Source organism: Siniperca chuatsi, linkage group LG3 (genome assembly GCF_020085105.1).
Source record: "Siniperca chuatsi isolate FFG_IHB_CAS linkage group LG3, ASM2008510v1, whole genome shotgun sequence".
NCBI lineage: Eukaryota > Metazoa > Chordata > Actinopteri > Centrarchiformes > Sinipercidae > Siniperca > Siniperca chuatsi.
The window spans coordinates 14,963,076-14,986,247 of NC_058044.1; the positions used below are offsets into that span (position 1 = coordinate 14,963,076).

A 23,172-nucleotide genomic window follows, 5' to 3' on the forward strand; every position below is an offset into this window, starting at 1 on the left:
TTTTTTTTTTAATCAAAACTAAGTCGTAGCCAGGGGTGATGTGAAGGCTGTGTGCCCTTGACTAACAGAGCACACAAAACTGTAAATAAAACATTTTAGGGATGAAAGCTGTACACACACAGGTTTGGATGATCTTAAGTGCAGTGCAGCCCTCTTCTGGTGTGTTATTGCTATTGCATGGTCATTAAGCGAACATCGCAAGTCACTGTCAATAGCGATCACCGGATTATACATTCATTACTAGTAATATAATTTATGCAGTATTGTGTATGCACAAACTGTACACATAATGGAGTTCAGATTAATAAAACCCCACTTTCATGTGTGACCCTAATTCATACTCACACAATTAGCCATGAAAGCAGAAAGTCAGTACAGTCTCTATAAAGACTTGTACCTGCCTGATGTTAGCATGGATATTAGGTTTGCACTAACATAACAATGATTTCATGCAAATGTCTATAAATGCTATCATTCTAAACTCTGTTGAGCTGCCATGTGTAATTAGTGTATTCTATGTGGCCCAAAAATAATTTTATTGTGCTCATGTTAGTAGTGAACAACTGCCTCCATTTAATTTCTTAACTACTCAGATGACTGTGTGAAGATAATATAGCCAAAGACAAAAAGCCTATTCATGTTTGAAATTAATATACCCGTGCAAAATTTACTGCCTAATCATACTTCCAAATGCAGCCTTGAGTAAGCACTTTACCTCTCTATTAGAAGTGTGCTGTTGCTACTTCACCAGTTAACTAGGTGCTCAAGTGAAAAGGGCCAAATGTAAAAAAGGAATAAGCTGTTTTTTCACACTTTAGCCCTCTAGGCCAGATGATTTGGATCCCCTGTTTCCTACCAAATTATTTGGGTGACCTATTTGCATGCATGAATGTTTGTTTTGAATGTGAGGTCACAATAAAGTCATTGCTATAAGAACAGTTAGGATTATAGACAAAAGACACTTGCAGGCTTAGAAACTATTTATAACGTTGACTCTCTAACGCAGTGGTTCTCAAACTTTTTCTGTCACACCTCCCTTCAGAAGGTGAAAAAAGTTGGTAGCATCAGAGCACTTTTGTTTGTTTATGTCCCCATATGAATCATATTCATGCAACTTTAGGTCTGCTCAACATCCGCATCCCCCCCTGCAGTGGTTCTATGCCACCCCTAGTTTGAGAACCACTGCTCTAACGAAGGGTTTAGATGGAAGAAATAATTAAACTTAAACACCCACTTCCAATTTTCAACCCTGTCTCTATGAGCTTACTTGTTTTGACATGTCTGTATACAGTGTTAAACTTGTTCTTGTTCTCTGTATCTCATACACAGGCTGTGGTCACCATTCCAAAGATCTGATAATGCAGTCACAGGCCAAGCAGCAGCGAGACAGTTTCATAATTACAGGTTTGTATGTGGTAGACTATAATCAAAACCTTAATGTGCGGTTCATATAGGTGTGTTATACTAGGAGAAATGCATAGGCATAAGGTTAAAAATTGGTGCAATGTACAATAAGAAATAATAGCAAAGACCTTTAAAACCACAGTCCTAGGACCTTTATATGCGTTGAGTCACCATGTAAACGATACAGAATAATTGTGGACAGTTACTCTTTTCCAGTATGGGTATCAAGTTACCACTGTTTTCTGATGAAGTGATGTTGAGGACAAGATAGAATTGCACATTACATGAATCAAAAAGCAGAATCTTGCCAGGATGTACTTCTTTACAAGGTTCTCAGTAGGCCAGGTTTTCTACTGGTATTTTCATTTCTGCATTATGAAGAATTCCCTTGCATTCCCCTGAAATCTACTGTAGGTCTTAGCAATGATCATAAATCTTGTTGTTGACAGTTACAAATACAGCGAGAAATGTTCAAATCTGCCATCCTGTTGACCTATTTATATAAAATGTATATATATATTAAGCTATTTTAAAAAAGAGACAAAAAGAAGAATTTGAAAAACCAACAGTTTAATTTTAAAGGTAACATTTGAATACTTTGTTGATTAACAAAGATTTACATATTTATTATTCCACTTCTCAAAAACATACAGGAAGAATCAGTATTCTATTCAAACTGTTAATCATTAAAAATCTTTCTAAATTTTATGATAGTATCTGGACATTGTTAGACTAGCATTCAATAATCCACTTGCCACACTATTCAGTTAATACTGAATGATTCTGCAAAACCCAACATGTGTATGTTCAATGGCAACTTATTTGAATGTTCAATACCAACATTTTTTTCCTACAGTGCAGTCGTTAAGGTAAGCTACCTAAAACTACATGGTTATGGTTAGGGAGGGTACGTCTTCATGGTTAGACTTATGGTTAGTCTCAGACGTAATATGATATGCACTGAATAATGGCAATGGGTGTAAATTGTGTCCTGCTGAATTGTACAATGCTTTTAATTGGAAATAAATATTTAGCACATTACTCTAACATACTCAAACATAAGACGGTGTAGTCCCTCATTCGTCCAGGAGTGTTCCATCGTAGAAAAGGTTTCAATCGTAGTAATCTGGACACTGTTTTCAGAATCAAGACGTTTCGGCTCCCATCCGGAAGTCATTCTCAATTGTGAAAAATGGTCTGAGAACTCAGAAATTTAAGCTACTCTGTGTTACTTAAGCCCTGCCCTCAGGGAGGAGTCTTCCTGAGTTTCTGCTGTTTACCCTGACTAGTTTCACCTGAAACTGACCTTTTTTTGTTTCCATGATGGCAGTGAGGAAAACTGCAAAGAACGGTACATAGGTGAGACTAAACAGCCACTTCACAAAAGACTTTATCAGCACAGACGACACACTAACTCGGGATTGCAGAGCGCCGTGCATTTGCATCTAAAAGCTACAAACTACACATTTGAAGACAGTGAGGTGAAGATTCTAAGTAGGAGTAAGGAGTCAAAGAAGCCATTTTTGTGAAAAAAGAAAACCCTGCTTTGAACAGAAATGGTGGTCTGATATTCAACCTGGTAACAATCTACCACAGTGTATTATCACCATGGTCAAGCTAATAATATGCTAATCAGGTACTTAACAGTGATGAGGGAGGTGCAGCCAGAAAACAATAGGCCTGATTACTGATTACTGGGACATCATGGAAACAAAAGAAGGTCAGTTTCAGGTGAAACTAGGCAGGGTAAACAGCAGAAACTCAGGAAGACTCCTTCCTGAGGGCAAGGCTTAAGTAACACAGAGTAGCTTAAATTTCTGAGTTCTCGGACCATTTTACACAATTGAGAATGACTTCCAGATGGGAGCCTAAACGTCTTGATTCTGAAAACAGTGTCCAGATGACTACGATTGAAACCTTTTCTACTTTTTACCACATGACATAGTATTGGCAAATTTCATAATGAACACTTATTATGTCATTGGTTTGTTGGTACATTGCTTTTTTCCACACTTGACTGCATAGTAAAAGCTATTGGCAAAGTCAGTGTATCAGCATCTGTGCCACAGCCAGCAGTGTTAGTGAAAAGACTGCCAATGAGCCCATTGTGGTCCGAGGAGGACTGCTTGATGTTGATGTTGACTCTGAAATATCAGAAAAAGCAGAGGTATTAGTCGGTGAAATTCTCTGGACTGAAAGTAACTTCACAAGTTCAAAATGCAGGCTTATAAGGAAGCTTCATTCCAACCTTGAGCCCTCTTCTTCCTTTCCTATTTAAAAATACCAGAGATTTCCAAATATGACATTGCAACATGCATTTAATTATTTAATAGATTAATACATGTAAACCATAAATTCATAAAAGTTGACTTTTAAGTCTCCAATAACGTACGTGCAGAAACGCTGCCTGATATAATGTTCAGGGAGGTAGAGTTGCTTGTAAGTTCACTGCTGAGTTGTGAGGTTGCATTGCTTGCTGAAGGAACTGAGTTTTCATCTTTGAACACAAGGGTCAAGTCGACAACCACCGATCCACTCCTACAATGACAATGAGAGTAAGCAACCCTTTTTAAAAGCAAGCGGCCAGCAAATGTAGAGAAAAAAAATTGTCAGTGATTGAAATTCAGTCTAACCTGAATGCTTTGACAATGGAACGAAGGAAAGATGATCCATACAGCTTTTTACCCACTTTGTTTACCTGAAAGACAACATTACTGTCATTTGGCCATTTAATGGCTTACAACACGTTTTGTTCTGTTTGGTTTGGAGGATGCTACATCTCATACGTTATCATCTGCATACATAGTATGTTTACAAAATTAAAGAAGACATACCAGACTTTACTAGCAAAACAAAGACCAAATCACTGTGACGTCACGCTAACAACAGTCACTTCTGGGTAGACAACTGGCAGTTGATTTGAATTGTGGAGATATGTAAAATCGGCAAATTTGTTTATTTCTGTTGTCATTTCAGCCGTAACTGTAGCGTTTAAAGATATGTAGTTTAACATGGTGGTCCGACCTATCTGACGTTTTTTGTTGTGCTTATTTTATGTACTGTGTTGCTTTGCTAGCGTCTGATAAACCAACAGCGACATCTCACCACCCGGGTCGGAGCCATTAATAAACGTTAACTGCTAATTGTGGGTAAACACAAGCTGTCATTTTCTTTCTGTGGCCGAACTTTGACCTAACGTTAGTGAAAGTGTTGTTATTAATATGACATGAAAGCATAAAACATGAATTTTAGATGAATGAGATGTATACACTTTGAAATAACATCATGAAAAAAGAAAACATTCAACATGTTGCTGCCATTAAATTGTATGTAGGCTATGCAAATTTTAATCTGCATTAATTAAGGAACGTTAGCAACGTGAGTATATTCAGTGTGCATGATGATCAAAGAAAGTTTTTGGTGTAAGAAGCATGCTATGATAGTGCATGGGAATTTTACCTCATTGACCACTGATGCAGCTAAAGTCTTAAACGCTGCTGAGGATGAGTTGGAGAGATCTGATGTAAATATTTGGTTGAGACTAAACTGAAGACCCAGGGTTCCCTCACTGGATGAAGGTGGATTTGTAGATGCAGTGGTGGTTGAAGTAGCTGGTACAGCAGTGGAAGTGGCTGTTGCATTGGGAGCTGCAGTCGAGGCAGCAGTTGGGCCAGCTGTAGCATTAGGAGCAGCAGTTGGAGCAACTGTAATGTTCAGAGCTGCAGTAGGACCAGCTGTAGCATTAGGAGCAGCAGTTGGAGCAACTGTAACGTTCAGAGCTGCAGTAGGGCCAGCTGTAGCATTAGGAGCAGCAGTTGGAGCAGCTGTAGCATTAGCACCAGCTGAAGTGATAGGCATAGTTGGAACTGATGTAGGTGCAGCTGTTGATGTACTAATTTCTGTAACACCAAAATTCAGATTGTTATAGCATTTGCAGGAGCTTTGGGAGCAGTAATACATGCAGCTCTACATACTGTATTTCATAATGACAAAACAAAACATATACAACAACTCTTACTTGTAGTAACAATGCTTGATACATTCACTGGAAGGGAGAAGTTGGAACTGTTGGACGCTGCCTCCACCAGAACATTTGCCACAGCACCAGTTTCTGGCACTGAGCTGGCATTATTAAATATCAGCTCAGCATCTACCACAACTGAACCTTGACTGTAAGAGAAATTATTGTTATTATAATTATTGTTGTCTGTTATTTGTGACATCTCAATATCAAATGATGATTTGCTGCAGACATTTTATAATGACAATTATTAATTAAGCAAATGAACTTGAATCGTATAAATCGTATTTGAAGAAACAAATACATTTCTGACTTTGTGTGTCTTGCATGCGCCCATGACCTAAAAACAACACTTTACACTAACGCTTCCAAATATTGAGATATGGATACCTTATACTTGAGTTTGCTGACTAGATTTTAATTAACATAGTGCCATGCATACAGCTCTAATAAAATATATTTTCTTTCTCAAATGTTAGATAAAGAGTAATGTCATATACCTGAAAGAGTTGACCACAGATTGAAAGAATCTGCTTCCATATTTCTTTTTATAGACATCATCAAGCTGGAGAAATGAAATTGACAAACAGTTAAAATACTATCTAAAAATAAGGATGAGAGAGAATTGCTATTACAACACTATTATGTATATGTGTAATTTTGGTTATCTGTATACTCTTGAGTTGAGCTCATATCACACTGTACACAAACAGTCATATACTTGCCAAATGGCTACATAGCCAACTTTTTCCATATATCACATACAAACATCTTGATGTCATGGTTCTGGGTTTTGGTTTTATTTTTATATACACTCTTCTCCTCATGTGTCTTGTAGTTTTACTTTCTGTCTTTTCGTGGTTTCCCTCCAGTTTTGATTGTCTGCCCCACCCTTATTACGGCTTGGTTTAAAAAAATTATTTTCTGATTCAAATTGATCTTCATTTGAATTATCCGATATCGATTCATGAAATCCGAGATCGATCTTTTAATATATGCCTTTTCCTGTGGATGCCTGAAGCTTTAATCCCGTTAGGGCTTGTGTCCACACAGCCAAATGTTTTTTTCTGACAGAGAAGCGCTGGAGTGAAGCACTTGTGTGGTGAGAGAGAAAAACGCTGTGCCTGGGTTTTGTTTCTATGACAAGCAGACTGACATTAACTAGGTAGCTAAAAAGAGAAAAAAATCCACCCAGGTCAGAAAGTGGTGTTTTTGATGTGTGAGGTTGGGATGTAGCCGGTTTCCCTCAATCTGCAGCGGGACCCCAGTCACAAGTGTTAGGCGCTCCTCTTCAGGAGAAGCTTTCTCCGGCCGTGAAGTGCAGCGAGTTGGGCTTTGCGAATCGGAAGGCTTACCAAGGGTGCAATACTGGAATACTTGGGAAACTTTACAGATCTGGCTGCTTTCATGTGTTGTGCTACTAGCTTGATGAAGACTTTTCTGAAGAACAGTATGACGTAATTTATGACCTGACGGGCCTCAAGGACATGTGGAGAAAGACCATCAATCAACCGCTGCCCAGCTCTTCGTCCTCACCGCCCCAGAGACTCAGCTGTACAGTGCCACAGGGCGGTCACCAGTTCCTGCACTACAGCCACGTCCTGCCTCTGGACCGCTGCAGTCATGTCCTGTTCTGGCTGGGCTGCAGCTGAATCCTGTTTCCCTGGATCCATCGGCTCTCAACTCTGCACTCCAGCTGCTGGTCTCTGGTCCTGATCTCCAGCCATGTCACCGACCTCAAGATGGGTTCTGCCTTTGCCGCCGGCCTCCAGTCTGACCTCCAGAGGGGTTCCACTTTTGCCGACAACCTCCAGAGGGGTTTTGCCTTTGTGGTCGCTCTCCTGAGTGACTCCATCACCAGTGTCCAGGACGTAATTCCGACCTGCTCAGCCCTTCAGCCCTGCCTCCTGGTTGTCCTCCAGACCTGCACTGCTCTTCTGTCCAGCCCTCAGGCCATCCGCCTGAGGCCTTCTGCCCCACACCTGTCCAACCCCCGGGCCGTCCACCTGAGGTCTTCTGCTTAGCTTCTGCCCTGCCCTCCATTCTTCAGATTCCTGGCCACTTGCCCCTGAATCCATCCTCCAGACCCCCTCCACCCACCTGGATTGATTTGAACTTTTTTTTGACTTGTTTTTAAAGGGATGTCTGGGAGTTTTCCCTTGGGGGAGGTACTTTCATGGTTTTGGGTTTTGGTTTAGGCATTTCCTGTTTTATTTTGATATACACTCTTCTCCTCATGTGTCTTGTAGTTTTACTTTCTGTATTTGTGTGGTTTTCCCTCCAGTTTTGATTGTCTGCCCCGCTGTGATTAGTTTCACCTGTGACTTATCTCCCCTCACCTGAGTGTATATAGGCTGTGTGATTCCTTTGTTCTTTGTCAGTTCATCCTTTGTCTTATGTCAAGCGTCCCATCCTTTGTTTCCTGTATTCCCCCTGTGTTTCTCTTGGACCTCATCTGGATTTTAGATTCTGATTATTGCTTGCTCTGTTAGACTTGTTTGCCTTTGTTGGAGTGCTTTCCTGGTTTTGACCACTGCTTGCCTGATATCCATTTGTTCATCATTAATACATCAAACTGTACCAGCCTGCCTCCCTTGTCTGTGTTTGGATCCAATCCATCGTTTCCTTGTCTGTGTTTGGATCCAATCCACAAATCAAGTGTTGTGCGGTGTCAGGTAGGGCAGCAGGGTGCTGCCCTACCTGACACCGCACAACACTTGATTTGTTTTGTTCACATTCATTATATATTTTATTTAGCATGAGATTTAAAATAATAATAAGAAACTTCAATGTACTTACTATTCCTTTTACTTTGTTTGCTAAATCCTTAAACTCTTGAGAGAATTTGTTTGCAAGTTGTGATGTAAAGTTTTGCTGCAACTTAAATCCCAACATGATCTTTGATTCTGCTGGTGGGGCAGCTGTTATTGTAGCCAGAGCACCAATTGTGACAACTGGATGCGTTGATGTTCCATTTATGAGTGGGGGGGTTCCATTGCCTGGAAGTATATTAAATATTAAAGGGTATCAAAATGTACAAGTTTACAATTATATAAGCTGCATCAATTGGTATATTGAGTGTGGGAGACATTGCATTACCTGGCGGTGACATTGTGGAGATTGGTTGGAATGAGGTTGCGTTGAATGGTGGTGAGGTCGGCTTGACTGGTGATGAGGTCATGTTGACTGGTGGATAGGTTGCGTTGACTGGTGGTGCAATTTTTTTGAATAAGTTCATTAAATACACATATATTAACAATTTCCATCACAAGTGATTAATGTCTATAACCATTGATTACTTTAAGGCAGAATATTTCATATTGTACGAATGGTGGTGAAGTTGTTGAGTACTGTTATTCCATTAGCTGGAAGTAGAGATTAAACACTTATGTCACTTGGTTACTGGAAATTAGATTCTCATGACAGCAAGTTGCACTGAATTGTCATAATTACATTGCATTTGTGTTGAGTAATGATTAAGTGACAGCATTTGATCTGTTAAAGTGAATAGAGTTAAAATTTCATGTGCTGGTTGTCATGATAATACCTGGTGAGGGAGTTGTGTTCATCAGTGTTGAAGGTTCAACTGTGGCTGGCGCTTCAGTTGGTGCTGACGCAACTGAAAATAACAATTTTTAATAAGTGATTGTGTTGTCTTTTAAATATATTCTTTTCATCATATAATTAGTATGTGCTTGAAATAATCATTTACAAAATCTGACATAGTCTTACCGATTGCACTAATAGATGATGTGTTGACACTGAGGGAAAAGTTAGAGCTGGAAGCAGCAGTCACCAAGGTTTCAGCTGCAGAACTGGCATTTGGTAGTGTAGTCACATTATTGAATATCAGCTCAGCATCTACCACAATGGATCCTTGACTGTAACAGAAATATTTTTAAAGTCATTTTTAATGCTGTAATCTTATTTGGCTATTGTGGCCATTATTGTTTAACTAAGGCTTTAAATCCATTCATAAAAATGTGAACACTGTTTTCAACAGAAAAATGAAAACAAACAACATTCCTCTCTATGTCCATTAACCAAAGAAAAATCAATACATTAGCAAACTATAAACAACTTTAAAATGTAATATTGAGCAATGTTTTATACCTGAAGGTCTTGATGACAGTTTGTTTGAAGCGAGTTCCATATTTTTGTGAATAGACCATGTTGAGCTGTAAATGAATTTTATCAAAAAAATTATAAAATGTCAAAATACATATGAGGAAAGTTGATATTATGCCACAACTATTCCATCTTTTGTCTTGTTTTTGAGTTGTGTTTTTTCCATGCATGTTTATTACTGTTTGAAAGGAGGATATATTTCTCCTGTTCAGTCATGATAATCATTTGTTTCTAACATTAGCTATGTTTTTTTCTTCAAAAAAACTTCTGGGTCACATGTGAAAACTCACATCTCTAAATATTCTGGTATGCCCATGTCTTACCTCCAAGAAAACAGCATATTTTGAAGTTCTGTCATCTAAAGTTTTCATGCATTGTTTGGAATCTGATTGTAGAAAGATGAATAAAAGAATATTATATATATGAACTTACCGCTGTGGTTACTTTGTTTTCTAATTCCTGGAACTGTGGTGAGGATTTGTTTGTAAGTTGTGGTGAAAAAATTTGCTGCAACTTAAATCCCAACTTAATTTTTGGCTCTGGTGGTGGGGCAGTTGTTGTGGTTGTAGCTGGAGCGCCAATAGTTGTGATTCTTGGGGGTGCTGATGTTTCATTTACAGGTGGAGAACTTGCATTACCTAGAAATTGATTAAATATTTATTGGTAATAAATATGACAGAGCAAGACAAGCTGCATTAACAAATATAGAAATTGTAATGAAAATTAAATTATATATTGATTGTGGGAGAAGTTTCATTACCTGGCAAATGCATTGTGGTGACTGGTGGTGGTGAGGCTGCATTGACTGGTGGTGAGGTCATGTTGACTGATGGTGAGGTCATGTTAATTGGTGGTGAGGTTGCATTGACTGGTGGTGAGGTCATGTTGACTGATGGTGAGGTCATGTTGACTGATGGTGAGGTCATGTTAATTGGTGGTGAGGTTGCATTGACTGGTGGTGAGGTCATGTTGACTGATGGTGAGGTCATATTGACTGGTGGTGAGGTCATGTTAATTGGTGGTGAGGTTGCATTGACTGGTGGTGAGGTTTCATTGACTGGTGGTGAGGTTGCGTTGAGTGGTGGTGAGGTCACGTCGACTGATGGTGAGGATGGGTTGACTGGTGGTGAGGTCATGTTTATTGTTGGTGAGGTTACATTGACTGGTGGTGAGGTTTCATTGACTGGTGGTGAGGTCATGTTGATTGGTGGTGAGGTTACATTGACTGGTGGTGAGGTTTCATTGACTGGTGGTGAGGTCATGTTGATTGGTGGTGAGGTTACATTGACTGGTGGTGAGGCTGCATTGACTGGTGGTGAGGTCATGTTGATTGGTGGTGAGGTCATGTTGACTGGTGGTGAGATCATATTGATTGGTGGTGAGGTTGCATTGACTGATGGTGATGTCATGTTGACTGATGATGAGATCATGTTGACTGGTGTTGAGGTCGCGTTGAGTGATGTTGAGGTCGCATTGAGTGGTGGTGAGGTCATGTCGACTGGTGGTGAGGATGGGTTGACTGGTGGTGAGGTTACATTGACTGGTGGTGAGGTTTCATTGACTGGTCGGGAGGTCATGTTGATTGGTGGTGAGGTTGCATTGAGTGGTGGTGAGGATGTGTTGAGTCGTGGCGAGGTCATGTTGACTGGTGGTGAGGTCATGTTGATTGGTGGTGAGGTTACATTGACTGGTGGTGAGGTCATGTTGACTGGTGGTGAGGTCATGTTGACTGATGGTGAGGTCGTGTTGAGTGGTGGTGAGGATGGGTTGACTGCTGGTGAGGTCATGTTTATTGGTGGTGAGGTTACATTGACTGGTGGTGATGTTTCATTGTCTGGTGGTGAGGTTACATTGACTGGTGGTGAGGTTTCATTGATTGGTGGTGAGGTCATGTTGACTGATGATGATGTTATGTTGACTGGCGGTGAGGTTGTGTTGAGTGGTGATGAGGATGGGTTGACTGCTGGTGAGGTCATGTTTATTGGTGGTGAGGTTACATTGACTGGTGGTGAGGTCGTGTTTATTGGTGGTGAGGATGGGTTGACTGGTGGTGAGGTCATGTTTATTGGTGGTGAGGTTACATCGAGTGGTGGTGAGGTTTTATTGACTGGTGGTGAGGTCATGTTGACTGGTGGTGAGGTTGCATTGAGTGGTGGTGAGGTCATGTTGACTGGTGGGGAAGTTGCATTCTCTGTTGGTGAGATTGGGTTGACTGTCAGTGAGGTTGCATAAAATTAAATAAAATGGCAGTGGTATATTGACTGTTGGAGAGGTTGTATTACCTGGAGATGGCATTGTGGTGACTGCAAATGAAACTGTTAACGAGAAGAATTAAAGTTACACATAAAAGTTCAAGTGTTCAGTCCAGCTAATCTTGCTTTATAACATACATTGTATATGTATTTTATGATTCCAGAGGTTACTTTAAGGTCGAGCATTATATATCTTTCATACAATTAAATTTACAATTTTAACAATAGAGTGAGTGGGAGAAACTTTTCTGTTAGGTGTTTTAATTGATAAAATGTTGTTTTATTTCTTGTTACCCCTCTCCTACCTGAAGAGGTACAGGCTTTGGGCATAGGGCTCTTCCTGAATGGAAATCAGAGAGCATCCACTTCCACTTAGATACAGTGCATACATCACCTTTATATCAACAGGTGATGTGTGCACTGCTTCACTAAAACTTTTTTGCCAATGACTGTCAATATGTCAAAGGCCCGTTTGAAAAGAAGAGTCTTCAGCTGCCTTTTACAGGCATCAACAGAGACCGCAGAACGTAAGTCTATAGGAAGAGCGTCCCACAGTTTCGGAGCCACCACTTCAAAGGCACCATCGCCTTTTGTTTTCAGTCGAGCGTGAGGGACAACCAGTAAGCCCTGGTCAGAAGACCTAAGTGACCTACTGGTTATATAAGGGTGGAGCAGGTCAGAGATGTACTCAGGTGCCTGACCATGCAGGGCTCTATACGTGAAAACAAGAACCTTACGACTTGCTGAGGCAGGAGAAAAGGGAATTGCAGTAGTCTAGCTGGGATGATATAAAAGCATGAATGATCATCTCTAGCTCAGGTTGTGATACAACAGCCCTGAGTTTTGCTATATTTCTTAAAGCCCAGAAGAAATCCTCAAGAGAGTGATGGATTTTACACAGATAGCACAGGGTGCACAACATAGGAAGAGCAAGGAGCGGCAAATTAAGAAATTTAACATCCTTTTGAATAAGAAGAATCTAGGAAAGGGCCAGCACAACAGGAGATCAGGGACTGTGTTAACAGAAACAATTGGATCAAAAACAGACCGCATCCTGACACAGGCGGAAAAAGATGTGCTCTCCAAAGGGCTCAACTTTTCAGTTACATCCAACTACATCCCTGCAATGGACTACATCACAGCCAGAGAAACAGCCATTAGGAAGAACAAGATGACAGAAGCAGAGGCTGCAGACCTGAGGCTACGTGTCACAGCAACACTAACGAGTGCCAAACCGACTCCTTCCAACATTACATCTGAAGAGAGGAGGGCACTCTCAGCACTGCAGAAGGATCACAGCATAAACATTCTACCAGCAGACAAGGGTCGCTGCACTGTGATTCTGAACACAGCCGATTATGAAACCAAGGTCAACAACCTTCTTGAAGACACAACCACAAATCAAAAGCTTAAAAGAGATCCAACCAATGGCTACAAGAAGAAGGTTATAGACTGTCTACAGAAGCTTGAGAAGGAGGAGGTAATAGACAGGCCTCTGTACTACAGACTATACCCTGGGGAAGCCAGCACAGATTCCATCACATACAACGTAGCCAAACATTTGACTACAATCTTGGCTCCGCTGGTGGGGAACACAGTACATCATGTGGAAAACACACAGAAATTTGTGGACAAAGTGAAACATCTCCAGTTGGACCCAGATGACGTAATGGTTTCTTATGATGTTGTGTCCTTGTTCACCTGCATCCCAACCTCAGAAGCAGTGGCAGCGGTGAGGAGAAGACTGCAGGAGGACTCCACCTTGCAGCAAAGGACCAAGCTTACACCTGAACACATATGCAAACTATTAGACATCGGTCTTAACACAACCTACTTCAATTCCGGGGACACTTCTAAAGACAGATTCATGGCTGTGCTATGGGCTCTCCAGTCTCTCCCATCGTGGCCAACCTGTACATGGAACAGTTTGAGAAGAAGGCATTATCCTCGTTCCCGGGCACACCACCAAGTCATTGGTACTGCTACGTGGATGACACCTTTGTGAAAATCAAGAAACAAGACTTGGAAGCGTTCTCAGAGCATATCAATAATGTGGAACACAACATCAAGTTCACACAAGAGGACGCCAAAGAGAACCGCCTGGCCTTTCTTGATTGTTCTACACACAGAGGAGAGGACGGAAATCTCCAGATAGAAGTGTACAGGAAACCAACACATACGGATCAATACTTGCTCTTTGCCTCACACCATCCATTACAGCACAAGCTGGGTGTAATCCGGACATTACAATATAGAGCCCAAGAAGTGCCCACCGGCTCAGAGGGTAAGAAGAAAGAGGAAAGGCATGTCCAGAATGCACTCTCAGCCTGTGGTTATCCTACTTGTGCTATCAACAAAGTTAAAAGAGCCAAAAAACAGGACAAAAGTGGAACAGAACCAAGAAGGAACGGTGTCTCCATTCCTTATGTATCTGGACTGTCTGAAAAACTACAAAGGATCTTTAGACAGCACAATGTTCCTGTTTTCTTTAAACCAGGCAACACTTTAAGACAGAAACTCGTTCACCCTAAGGACAAGATGCCCACACAAAAACAGAGCAATGTAGTTTACTCCATTCAATGCAGTGAGGAAAACTGCAAAGAACGGTACATAGGTGAGACCAAACAGCCACTTCACAAAAGACTTTATCAGCACAGACGACACGCTAACTCAGGATTACAGAGCGCCGTGCATTTGCATCTAAAAGCTACAAACCACACATTTGAAGACAGCGAGGTAAAGATTCTAAGTAGAGAGAAGAGTTGGTTTGAACTGGGGTGTCAAGGAAGCCATTTTTGTGAAAAAAGAAAACCCCTCTTTGAACAGAAATGGTGGTCTGAGATTCAATCTGCCCAAAGTCTATCACAGTGTATTAGCACCTTGGTCACGCCAATCATATGCTAATCAGGTACTTAACAGTGATGAGGTAGGTGCAGCCAGAAAACAATAGGCCTGATTACTGATTACTGGGCCATCATAGAAACAATTAGGTCAGTTTCAGGTGAAACTAGCTTATCAACAGATACTCAGGTAGAGTCCGTCCTGAGGGCAGGGCTTATGTAACACAGAGTAGCTTAAATTTCTGAGTTCCCGTCCCATTTTTTCACAATTGAGAATGACTTCCGAATGGGAGCCGAAACGTTTTGATTCTGAAAACAGTGTCCAGATGACTACGACTGAAACCCTTTCTACAATAGAACACTCCTGGACGAATGAGGGACTACACCGTCCTATATTTCTTAAATGTAAAAAACATGTACGAGTTAATCGAGATGAATCTGTTTTGGATTCTTTATCTCCCTTGGACCATGTCTGGAGTTTGGATTTAGAACTCTGCCTGCTCCCTATTGGACTGTTTATCCTCATTGGACTCACTTCATTGTTTACACCACTGCCAGCCAGTAACCCATTTCTCTGTGCCTGGACCTATCTGCCTATTTTCCTGTTACCTGTTTGTTACCTGCTTGCCTACCGGTCTGTCTGCATGTAAACCACATCACCCCCAATAAACACTGTAGCCATCCAGCTACTTCACCCTCATGCCGCTTCCTGGTCATCTGCATTTGGGTCCACATACCAACACAGCACACGACAGCAATGCTTCCAACATATTTCCAATTTGTGGCAGGCCCTTGAGTAAGGCACTGAACCTGCTCCAATATTGATGCACCATGGCCTAATGTGTGTAGAGAATATGTATATGTGTAAATAAGGAGGAGTATGCAAAACAACTAATTTCTGGGACTATACTCCCATACAAGCGCTGAGTAACTGCATTAAACAGATCAAATTGGATAAAACTGAAGTAATTGTTTTGGGAGCCAAGGAAGAATGATTAAAAGTCAGCACTCAGCTTCAATCGGTAATGTTAAAAACTACAAATCAAACAAGAAGTCTTGGTGTAGTCCTGAATTTCAATAGCCACATTAAGATAATTACAAAGTCAGCCTTCTAGCACCCGAATAATATACCAGAATTAAAGGACTTTTGTCTCAACAGGATTTGGAAAAACTTGTCCATGCATTTATCTTCAGTCGACTCGACTACTGTAACGATGTCTTTACAGGTCTCTCTAAAAAATCGATCAGACTACTGCAGCTGATTCAGAATGCTGCTGCTCATGAACTCACTAAGACCAAAAAAGTGGAACACATCACTCCAGTTCTGAGGTCTTTACACTGGCTTCCTGTCTGTCAAAGAATTGATTTTAAAATACTACTCTTTATAAAGCACTGAATGGTTTAGGGCCAAAATAAATTTCTGATCTTCTGCTACGTTATGAACCATCCAGACCTCTCAGGTCATCTGGGATGGGATCTGGGTTACCTTAATGTACATTGAAACTAATAGTGGTATAAATTGATTCCAATAATTTTCTATGAATATTATTATTACTATGCAGTAATTGTTGTATTCTCATTAGGATAGTAGCAATATTAATAACATAATTTGACTACTTCTTACTGCTTCACATTGAGAATACTTTTCTCCCACTAATACTATACAGACTCCCATAGGGATAATTATATCAACATATTCATTATCCTTATTAGAGTTGTCCAATAATAATGTAAAAATTATCATGTTTCCCTACAAATCATACAAAATTTCCCCCTGCAAAGCTGTATTATCATGTGGCTGACAAACACATATCAAGCAAAAATTCAGAAATGTATCACTACTAGTTGTAAGTACTAATTACTATAAAATATCATATGAAATACTTTAATATTGAAGCACTACAAACAGCAATGTAATATTCTGCAGTAATAAAGAAAATTCATCAAACATATTAAAATAGGAAAGACATTTAGTATTTTTCCATCTCCACATTCTTTTTATGAAAAGTAATATAAACTATTTAACAATGAAAGTGGTTTGGTTTGAACAAAATGATCATAACTCTACCAGCTACACTTGATGAGAGGCCAATAAAGATAACTAATAGGTTGCCTTTGACACCATGTGAATACATTGCCTTTAGCATATTCTCCGCAGCACATATTGTTTTACCCATTTGTTACTGTTGTCTTGAAAGAATGTACAGCAGAATCATAATGTTACCTGTGTTCACGTTAGTGGTTATAGCTGACGTTGTTACCAATAGTCCTGTAGGGAAAAATGTCACAATGATATTTTTGTAAATATTATATATTACTCTCCTTTAATCTTCCCCACTTTACTCTCTCTCTCTCTCTCTCTCTCTCTCTCTCTCTCTCTCTCTCTCTCTCTCTCTCTCACACACACACACACACACACACACACACACACACACACACACACACTCACACTCACACACTCACACAGAAGCATGCACTTCAACAAATACCTGCTAATAGGATAAGGAATATGTGCGGGTCCATCATCCCTGTGTCTGATTCCTGTGAAATATTGAGAAATCATTATAAATACGTTTTGAATACATTTTAGTATGCAGAACAAATATGCACACTGATGTCATTCTAATATACATTTACTTGCAAGTTCATTGGGTATAGCTAAAACTAATGCAGTCTAATAAAACAGCCCTGTAATAAATCCTACATATGTGTATATATAGCAACTCAAATGTAATAACAGAACAGAAGAGTGCTTTTGATTTAATGACTTAATGCTTGCCCCAGTTTTCCATCCTCTTCCTCTGTGTGTCAGGGACTCACTGATAAACTCATCCTCATAATTTAGCAGATGCTTAAAAGAGATTTAACACACTCTAACACATTCTGAGTGTGAGACATGTGGAATTGGGTATGCCAACATTCTGGAAAGACAAGTTTGGATAACTTTGTCATATCTGATAAAGTAGCGCCACACATCCGGGACTGTTCAAGACTCCAACCGCAGGTGTGTGCCTTCTACAATAGGACTTAAGAATTTTGCCAAAAAAAAAGTATTTTAAGCTCAGAATTTATGCACAGCATAATAGCATAATGTGGTCCATTCATATTTCTCAAAGGAAATCCTTTGTGTTACTACTGACCAGTTTAGGAGGCATACTTTTCTAGTATTTCTTTGTAGATTCAATTCAAATTTCTGTCATCTTAATATTTCATTTATAAGTTATGGGGTAATTCATCAAATTACACAAATAATTATTTGACTGGCTTGTCAAAGCTAGACTCCATTTAAAAGAGCAGTTAGTGTTGCTTTCACATGCATCACTTAAAAGGCATATATAAACTATGTCAACAGCTAAGCCTGTATATATGTATGTATAATCAGAAAGAATAGTCTGACAGGTGTCTATCAAATACCTGATTTGTGATACCACGTTGATTTTCAGCTCAGTAGAAAATGACAATACAAATAATGACCAAGAAAACATTAAGGAAAATTATCAAGAGCCAAGATAATCATTGAGAGAAACAATCTTGTCTCGATTGGATTGTGATTTGGACTCTGACTCTGCCACTTCAACATTTTATTATTATCTGATGTTATATGGTTATTGATCTCAGACAGAAAAACAAATTAATTCTTTAGACTCCCTAAACCTCCTGAATCAGTATTGATCTGTCTAAGCCATGAGTGTATCAACATTTCAGTTTGAGCTTCATGAGTGCCTGTTATAAACTGAATATGTATATTTGAAATAATTTGTATCAGAATACATTTGTATGCTATATATATTTTCTCCAATTTCAACGCCATTTTTATCTTTTCATGGAATCAATATTGGTATATATTTGTCAAATAATGCAATTTCCTTTACAAGAGTTAAACTCATTGAACCTTTGCTTATTATATTCATTATATCCAGCTGACAGAGCACTAAGGAGCTCATAGAGCAGCCATACCGTGACAAGTCAAGCATTGCAATCCATCAGTGTTAAGTATAGACTGAAAAGTAATTCATTAAAAATGTGTGACTTAAAAGCAGTACACATATCAAAGGAAAAGCATAGATTGCAGAAATTACGATAAGAATTCTTTAGATTGCTTTCCCCTGAGCCCAAATGGAAATCATTCATTCAAAATCACACAATTCAATTTTTCAATTCAGATGTAGTATGCATGCATATATGTACTGAACACTGAAAAATCTGTGGCTTATTAACAACCTTTTTAAAGGTAAATTAGTAGACATAAAGTAGACACTGGTGATGCACTGGTTGATATTTAAAATTTTTAGTTGTATGTCAATATAAATATTTGCTTTCTTACCCAAGGGGAGTTCCAAGTCCAACTGTGCAGCAGTATTGTTATAGTCACAGCAACTGTTCATTGAATGGTTCAAGCTGTCATTAAGACGGCACCAGCCACCTTACCTTTTTGAGTCAAAAAGTGTGAGTGAAGACTTATCAGTGAGCAAGATGTTTGTGAGAAAGTCAAGAAAGTCTTGCTTTTCAAGCGTATGACGTAACTTGCTCGACTTGCTGCTGTGCATCATTTACACGTAAAAAAGGATGGAGTAGGGCTCAAGGCACAATGTAAATGTTGAGGAGGGTTGAGAGATGTAAATGGCAGTGCAGTGTGAGTAATGAAAGCATCCTTGCTATTTCAAAGATATTTCAACAACAATGTGTCATACTATAGTCTCAGCCTCTGGTACCAAAACTCAACTCTACCATGAATACTTGCAAAGAGCAAGTATGTTTGTGTTATTACGTGTGAAAACAATAACAATCAACAGTTTCATCGAAAAGCCAAAGTTCAGTCAGAAAGACAGCTTCATTCCTTTACACTCACCTAATGCATCTATTATTCCATCTAAGCAATGCCTCTCAGCTGCTGTTTTCATGTTTTATTTTAAATCTTTTTTTTTAAATAAAAAAGTCAGCACTGTCCTGGTTTAGACCATCCACTCAGTAAACCTACAAAGGACATACCACTTTAAATTAAAGGTGGGGTATGCAATTCTAATCCAGTACACATCTTTTTGTCAAATTCAGCTCTGACTATACATCATAGAACAGATTTATTGTGACATTTTGTTACTTTACCCATCAGGAAACACGGACAAAGATCTACATCATGTTGTCAAATTTGAAAAAACAAACATCAAATCATATGACAAGTCATCCTTCAAAGTTATTCAGTTATATAAATATATTCAATATTTGGCAATATGTTCAATTAATATGGCAATCCAATCTTTGATTGTGTACATAACATATTTTACATAACTAAAAATTAGGACCAACAAGAACATCATGACAATGTATTTAATATTTAAAGGCATCATTCTTTTATTTGTAGTTTTTACTTAATGAAAAAAAAACCCATTTGGTATTATAGCCTTAAACAGACCAAATCAATTAACAATATTGAATAACCAATATAAAGTCAATTTACATAATACTAAAAATACAGACTTTAAAAGTCCATGTATCTTATAGGGGGCAATAATTATAGTACATTTTAGGTACAGTAATAACAGTATATATGGGAGGAAGGGATAGGCTACATGGCAGAAATACCACATCATCAGGTGTTGGAATTTCAGGCCTTCAAAACTGAACCTCCAATAATCAGTTTGGAAACCAGAACTGAAATGTCCACACACTTTCAACCCAACATCCTGCTCACTCATCACTCACCTACTCCCCTACATTTTCAACTGCTATATGATAGAAGGTGGTGTGAAACAGTGAAGACTAAATAATCTCATTGTCAAACTAAAAAAAAGCCAGTTTTTAGTAGTGTTGTAATATTTTGCATCATGATACATAATCTATAACATCAGTAATTTGCTGTTGTGGCTCTGTTATGAAAATGTGACTGCCAATCTACAGTGGTTGATGGAAATCATATATGATAATAATAATAATAATAATATAATAAATATAATACTAAACTTAATTTGTATGGCAATTGTCAAAACAAAGTGCTTTACATGGTTGAACCAGGATTACAACATTTCAGGACTGCAATGAAGCAAATAAAGTCAGATAAGACATGTTAAAACAGTGCGCTAGCATTAAAAAGCTTTTTTTAAAGTTTTGAGGAGTGGTTTAAAAGATGACACTGATTCTGCAAGCCTCAGATCATCAGGTAGGGAGTTCCAGAGCTGAGGGGCCCTAACCGCAAAAGCCGGGTCACCTTTAGTCTTGAGCCGGGATTCAGGAACAGCCAGCAGAGTCCTGCCTGAGGATCTGAGGCTGCGCTCTGGCTCATAGGGAAACATCAATTCACCAATATATCTAGGAGCTAAACCACACAGCACTTTAAAAGGTACTCAGTAAAACCTTAAATCAATTCTAAAACGTATCTGTGTTACAGTATGTTTTAACAGTGTATAGCAAATTCAGTTGATCTTTTTACACTGGTAATATTTCTAATAATAAATGATAAAAAAAAAAACAAAAACCTTCATTAACATTTTTGGTCCAAATCAATTTACCGTTAAATAAAATGGGAAGAAAATGTGGACAATAAAATTTTGTGTAAAGTTCTCAATGTTACACATACGCATTTTATTTTTATGACACTGTATTTGTGAAAAGTTTTCAAAAATCCAAAACCACCAGCTGGTATGATGAATAAATCAAATTCTTTTTAAGATGTAAAATAAAGAGCAACACTGTATACCTGAAAGAGACAGATCAATTGAAGCGTACACCATATTCCCTTGTGTAGACATTGTCCAGCTGTAAAACAAAATTTACAAAAATAATTGATAGTATTTCAAAATGATCCTGGAAAAAGGGTAGCAATGATCTACCTTAATCAGAATCAGAATCAGAAATACTTTATTGATCCCAGAGGGGAAACTCTTTCATTACAATTATTATTATTAATATAATTCACTATAAAACAACTTAGTTATTCAATGGATGTTATAAGCTGACAACATAGGCACCTAGCCTTCTATGGTGAAAATCTACAAGTGAAAGGCTTATTGTGACAAAGACTTTATCTGGATTTTTACTAACAGGCAGGACTTGTTCTACCTCATTACTGTGTCAAAAAAAAAGTACCACACATCCAAATGCAATCACCTAGTCCCTGAGGCAGACTGTATTGTAAAGGCAGAGATGCTTAAAGCACTGTTGTGTGAGTCATGGAAATGTTCGGTAATTAGTTGGAAAAAACAGCTTTTAATAAACAAGGTCAGTAATACAGAAGGTAACACAAATGTAAATAAAAAGCGATTCAGAGTGGAGGTTTGTGCTTTGGAGGAGACAGGATCCAATATAAAAAAATAGGGTTAAGACAGTGATGTCCTTCCTCCAACTATCTCGTTCTCATATACTGTGATGACTAAATAGCTAAATATAAGCCAGTTGGACTAGGTGTCTGTGTGACATTGCTTCTTGCACTTTCTTGGTTAACTCCCACGGTCACAATGCTCTATAAAACACCTTACAGTATGAGGTTCTTTATTTCTGATTGCATCCTTGCTGTGATTGCATCCTTGCTGTCTCTGGACACACCCTTGCAAAGTTTATTTACAGTAAATTTTCTCGTGCTGGCATTAAGCCATCTGCCACGAGTGAACTGTGACCTGCACAGCAAACTGATGCTGAAGAAATAGCTTGATAGGGCTAACTATGCTCTTCTTGGAATCAGTATGGAATCAGGAGAATAATGCCTATAAAATGAAAGCAAAATGAGGACACAAACATGGTTTTCACCAGGCACCAGGCAGCTAGCCACTAGCTCGACCATGATTTAATTGGTCGAGCTAGTGCCTATCAGTCGTGTGTGTGTGTGTGAAGTAGTGCTGAACTCATCCAATTCATCCATTTGTTTGAGACTGTTAGAGTGAAATACTTTGATAAAAATGTCTTAGTTAGAAATGATAAATGAATGAAAGAAATAATAAAATCCATTTCAGATCCCAATCTAATGTTACAGTATGCTGTCCAGCTTGTTACCACAGATTTTGTTCATCCCATGGAAATACATTAACAATGGAACAATTGAATAAAGTGGACAGAACAATGTTACAATACAAGGTTGCAGATACAGCTTGTGACATTTTATAGACTACTTACTATTTAAGAATAAAACAAGACAGGACTTAATCGATTTTTAAATACAATTTTTGAAAAAAAAAGTATAAAGCCAATCTTTACGTTAACTTTTGTCCCTGCAGTGTGAGGTGCGACCAAAAAACACCAATTAAATAACTAGTGTTACATAGAGAAATATTGTCTATATAGAAATAACAAATTAACAAGTGACACCCTGAGCAACACAATATGCATATGCACAGGCAGCACAAGGGACAAACTATACAACTGAGAAACCTACACACACACACACACAAATCACTTAAAAGTTTTTTCACACTCACACAGGTTTTCTCAGTCATTCTGTCTTATGCTCATGTTAAAAATGGAGAAAGCTGGGAAATTACTTGAGGTCTCCAAAGGCCACATACTAATAAAAATGGTAAATTGGGGTAAATTGTTCTGCCCT

The 23,172-nt window shown here is 38.8% G+C and overlaps 1 protein-coding gene across 1 annotated transcript; it reads right to left on the reverse strand.

The window, feature by feature from the left end:
- Positions 1 to 3,236: 3,236 nt before the first annotated feature.
- Positions 3,237 to 19,125, reverse strand: LOC122873711 (uncharacterized threonine-rich GPI-anchored glycoprotein PJ4664.02-like). The gene is made up of 17 exons (XM_044190789.1): positions 18,970 to 19,125; positions 17,135 to 17,186; positions 16,870 to 16,914; positions 11,836 to 11,868; positions 10,314 to 11,744; positions 9,986 to 10,191; positions 9,539 to 9,603; positions 9,158 to 9,306; positions 8,973 to 9,044; positions 8,525 to 8,632; positions 8,225 to 8,424; positions 5,926 to 5,990; positions 5,423 to 5,574; positions 4,864 to 5,303; positions 4,038 to 4,102; positions 3,797 to 3,942; positions 3,237 to 3,548 (listed from the first exon to the last, which is right to left on the reverse strand). The coding sequence occupies exons 2-17, from the start codon at positions 17,169 to 17,171 to the stop codon at positions 3,448 to 3,450; spliced, it is 3,315 nt and encodes a 1,104-aa protein (XP_044046724.1). The 5' UTR covers positions 17,172 to 17,186; positions 18,970 to 19,125; the 3' UTR covers positions 3,237 to 3,447.
- Positions 19,126 to 23,172: the final 4,047 nt, after the last annotated feature.

What these genes read in the sequence shown, in the direction of transcription:
- LOC122873711 (XM_044190789.1), bottom strand. Translation starts at nt 17,171, where the DNA reads ATGATGGACCCGCACATATTCCTTATCCTATTAGCAG. An exon ending in CACCACAATGCATTTGCCAG is followed by an intron (nt 10,192 to 10,313) that starts GTAATGAAACTT and finishes ATCAATTTCTAG; the next exon opens with GTAATGCAAGTTCTCCACCT. An exon ending in CTCCACAATGTCACCGCCAG is followed by an intron (nt 8,425 to 8,524) that starts GTAATGCAATGT and finishes ATATACTTCCAG; the next exon opens with GCAATGGAACCCCCCCACTC.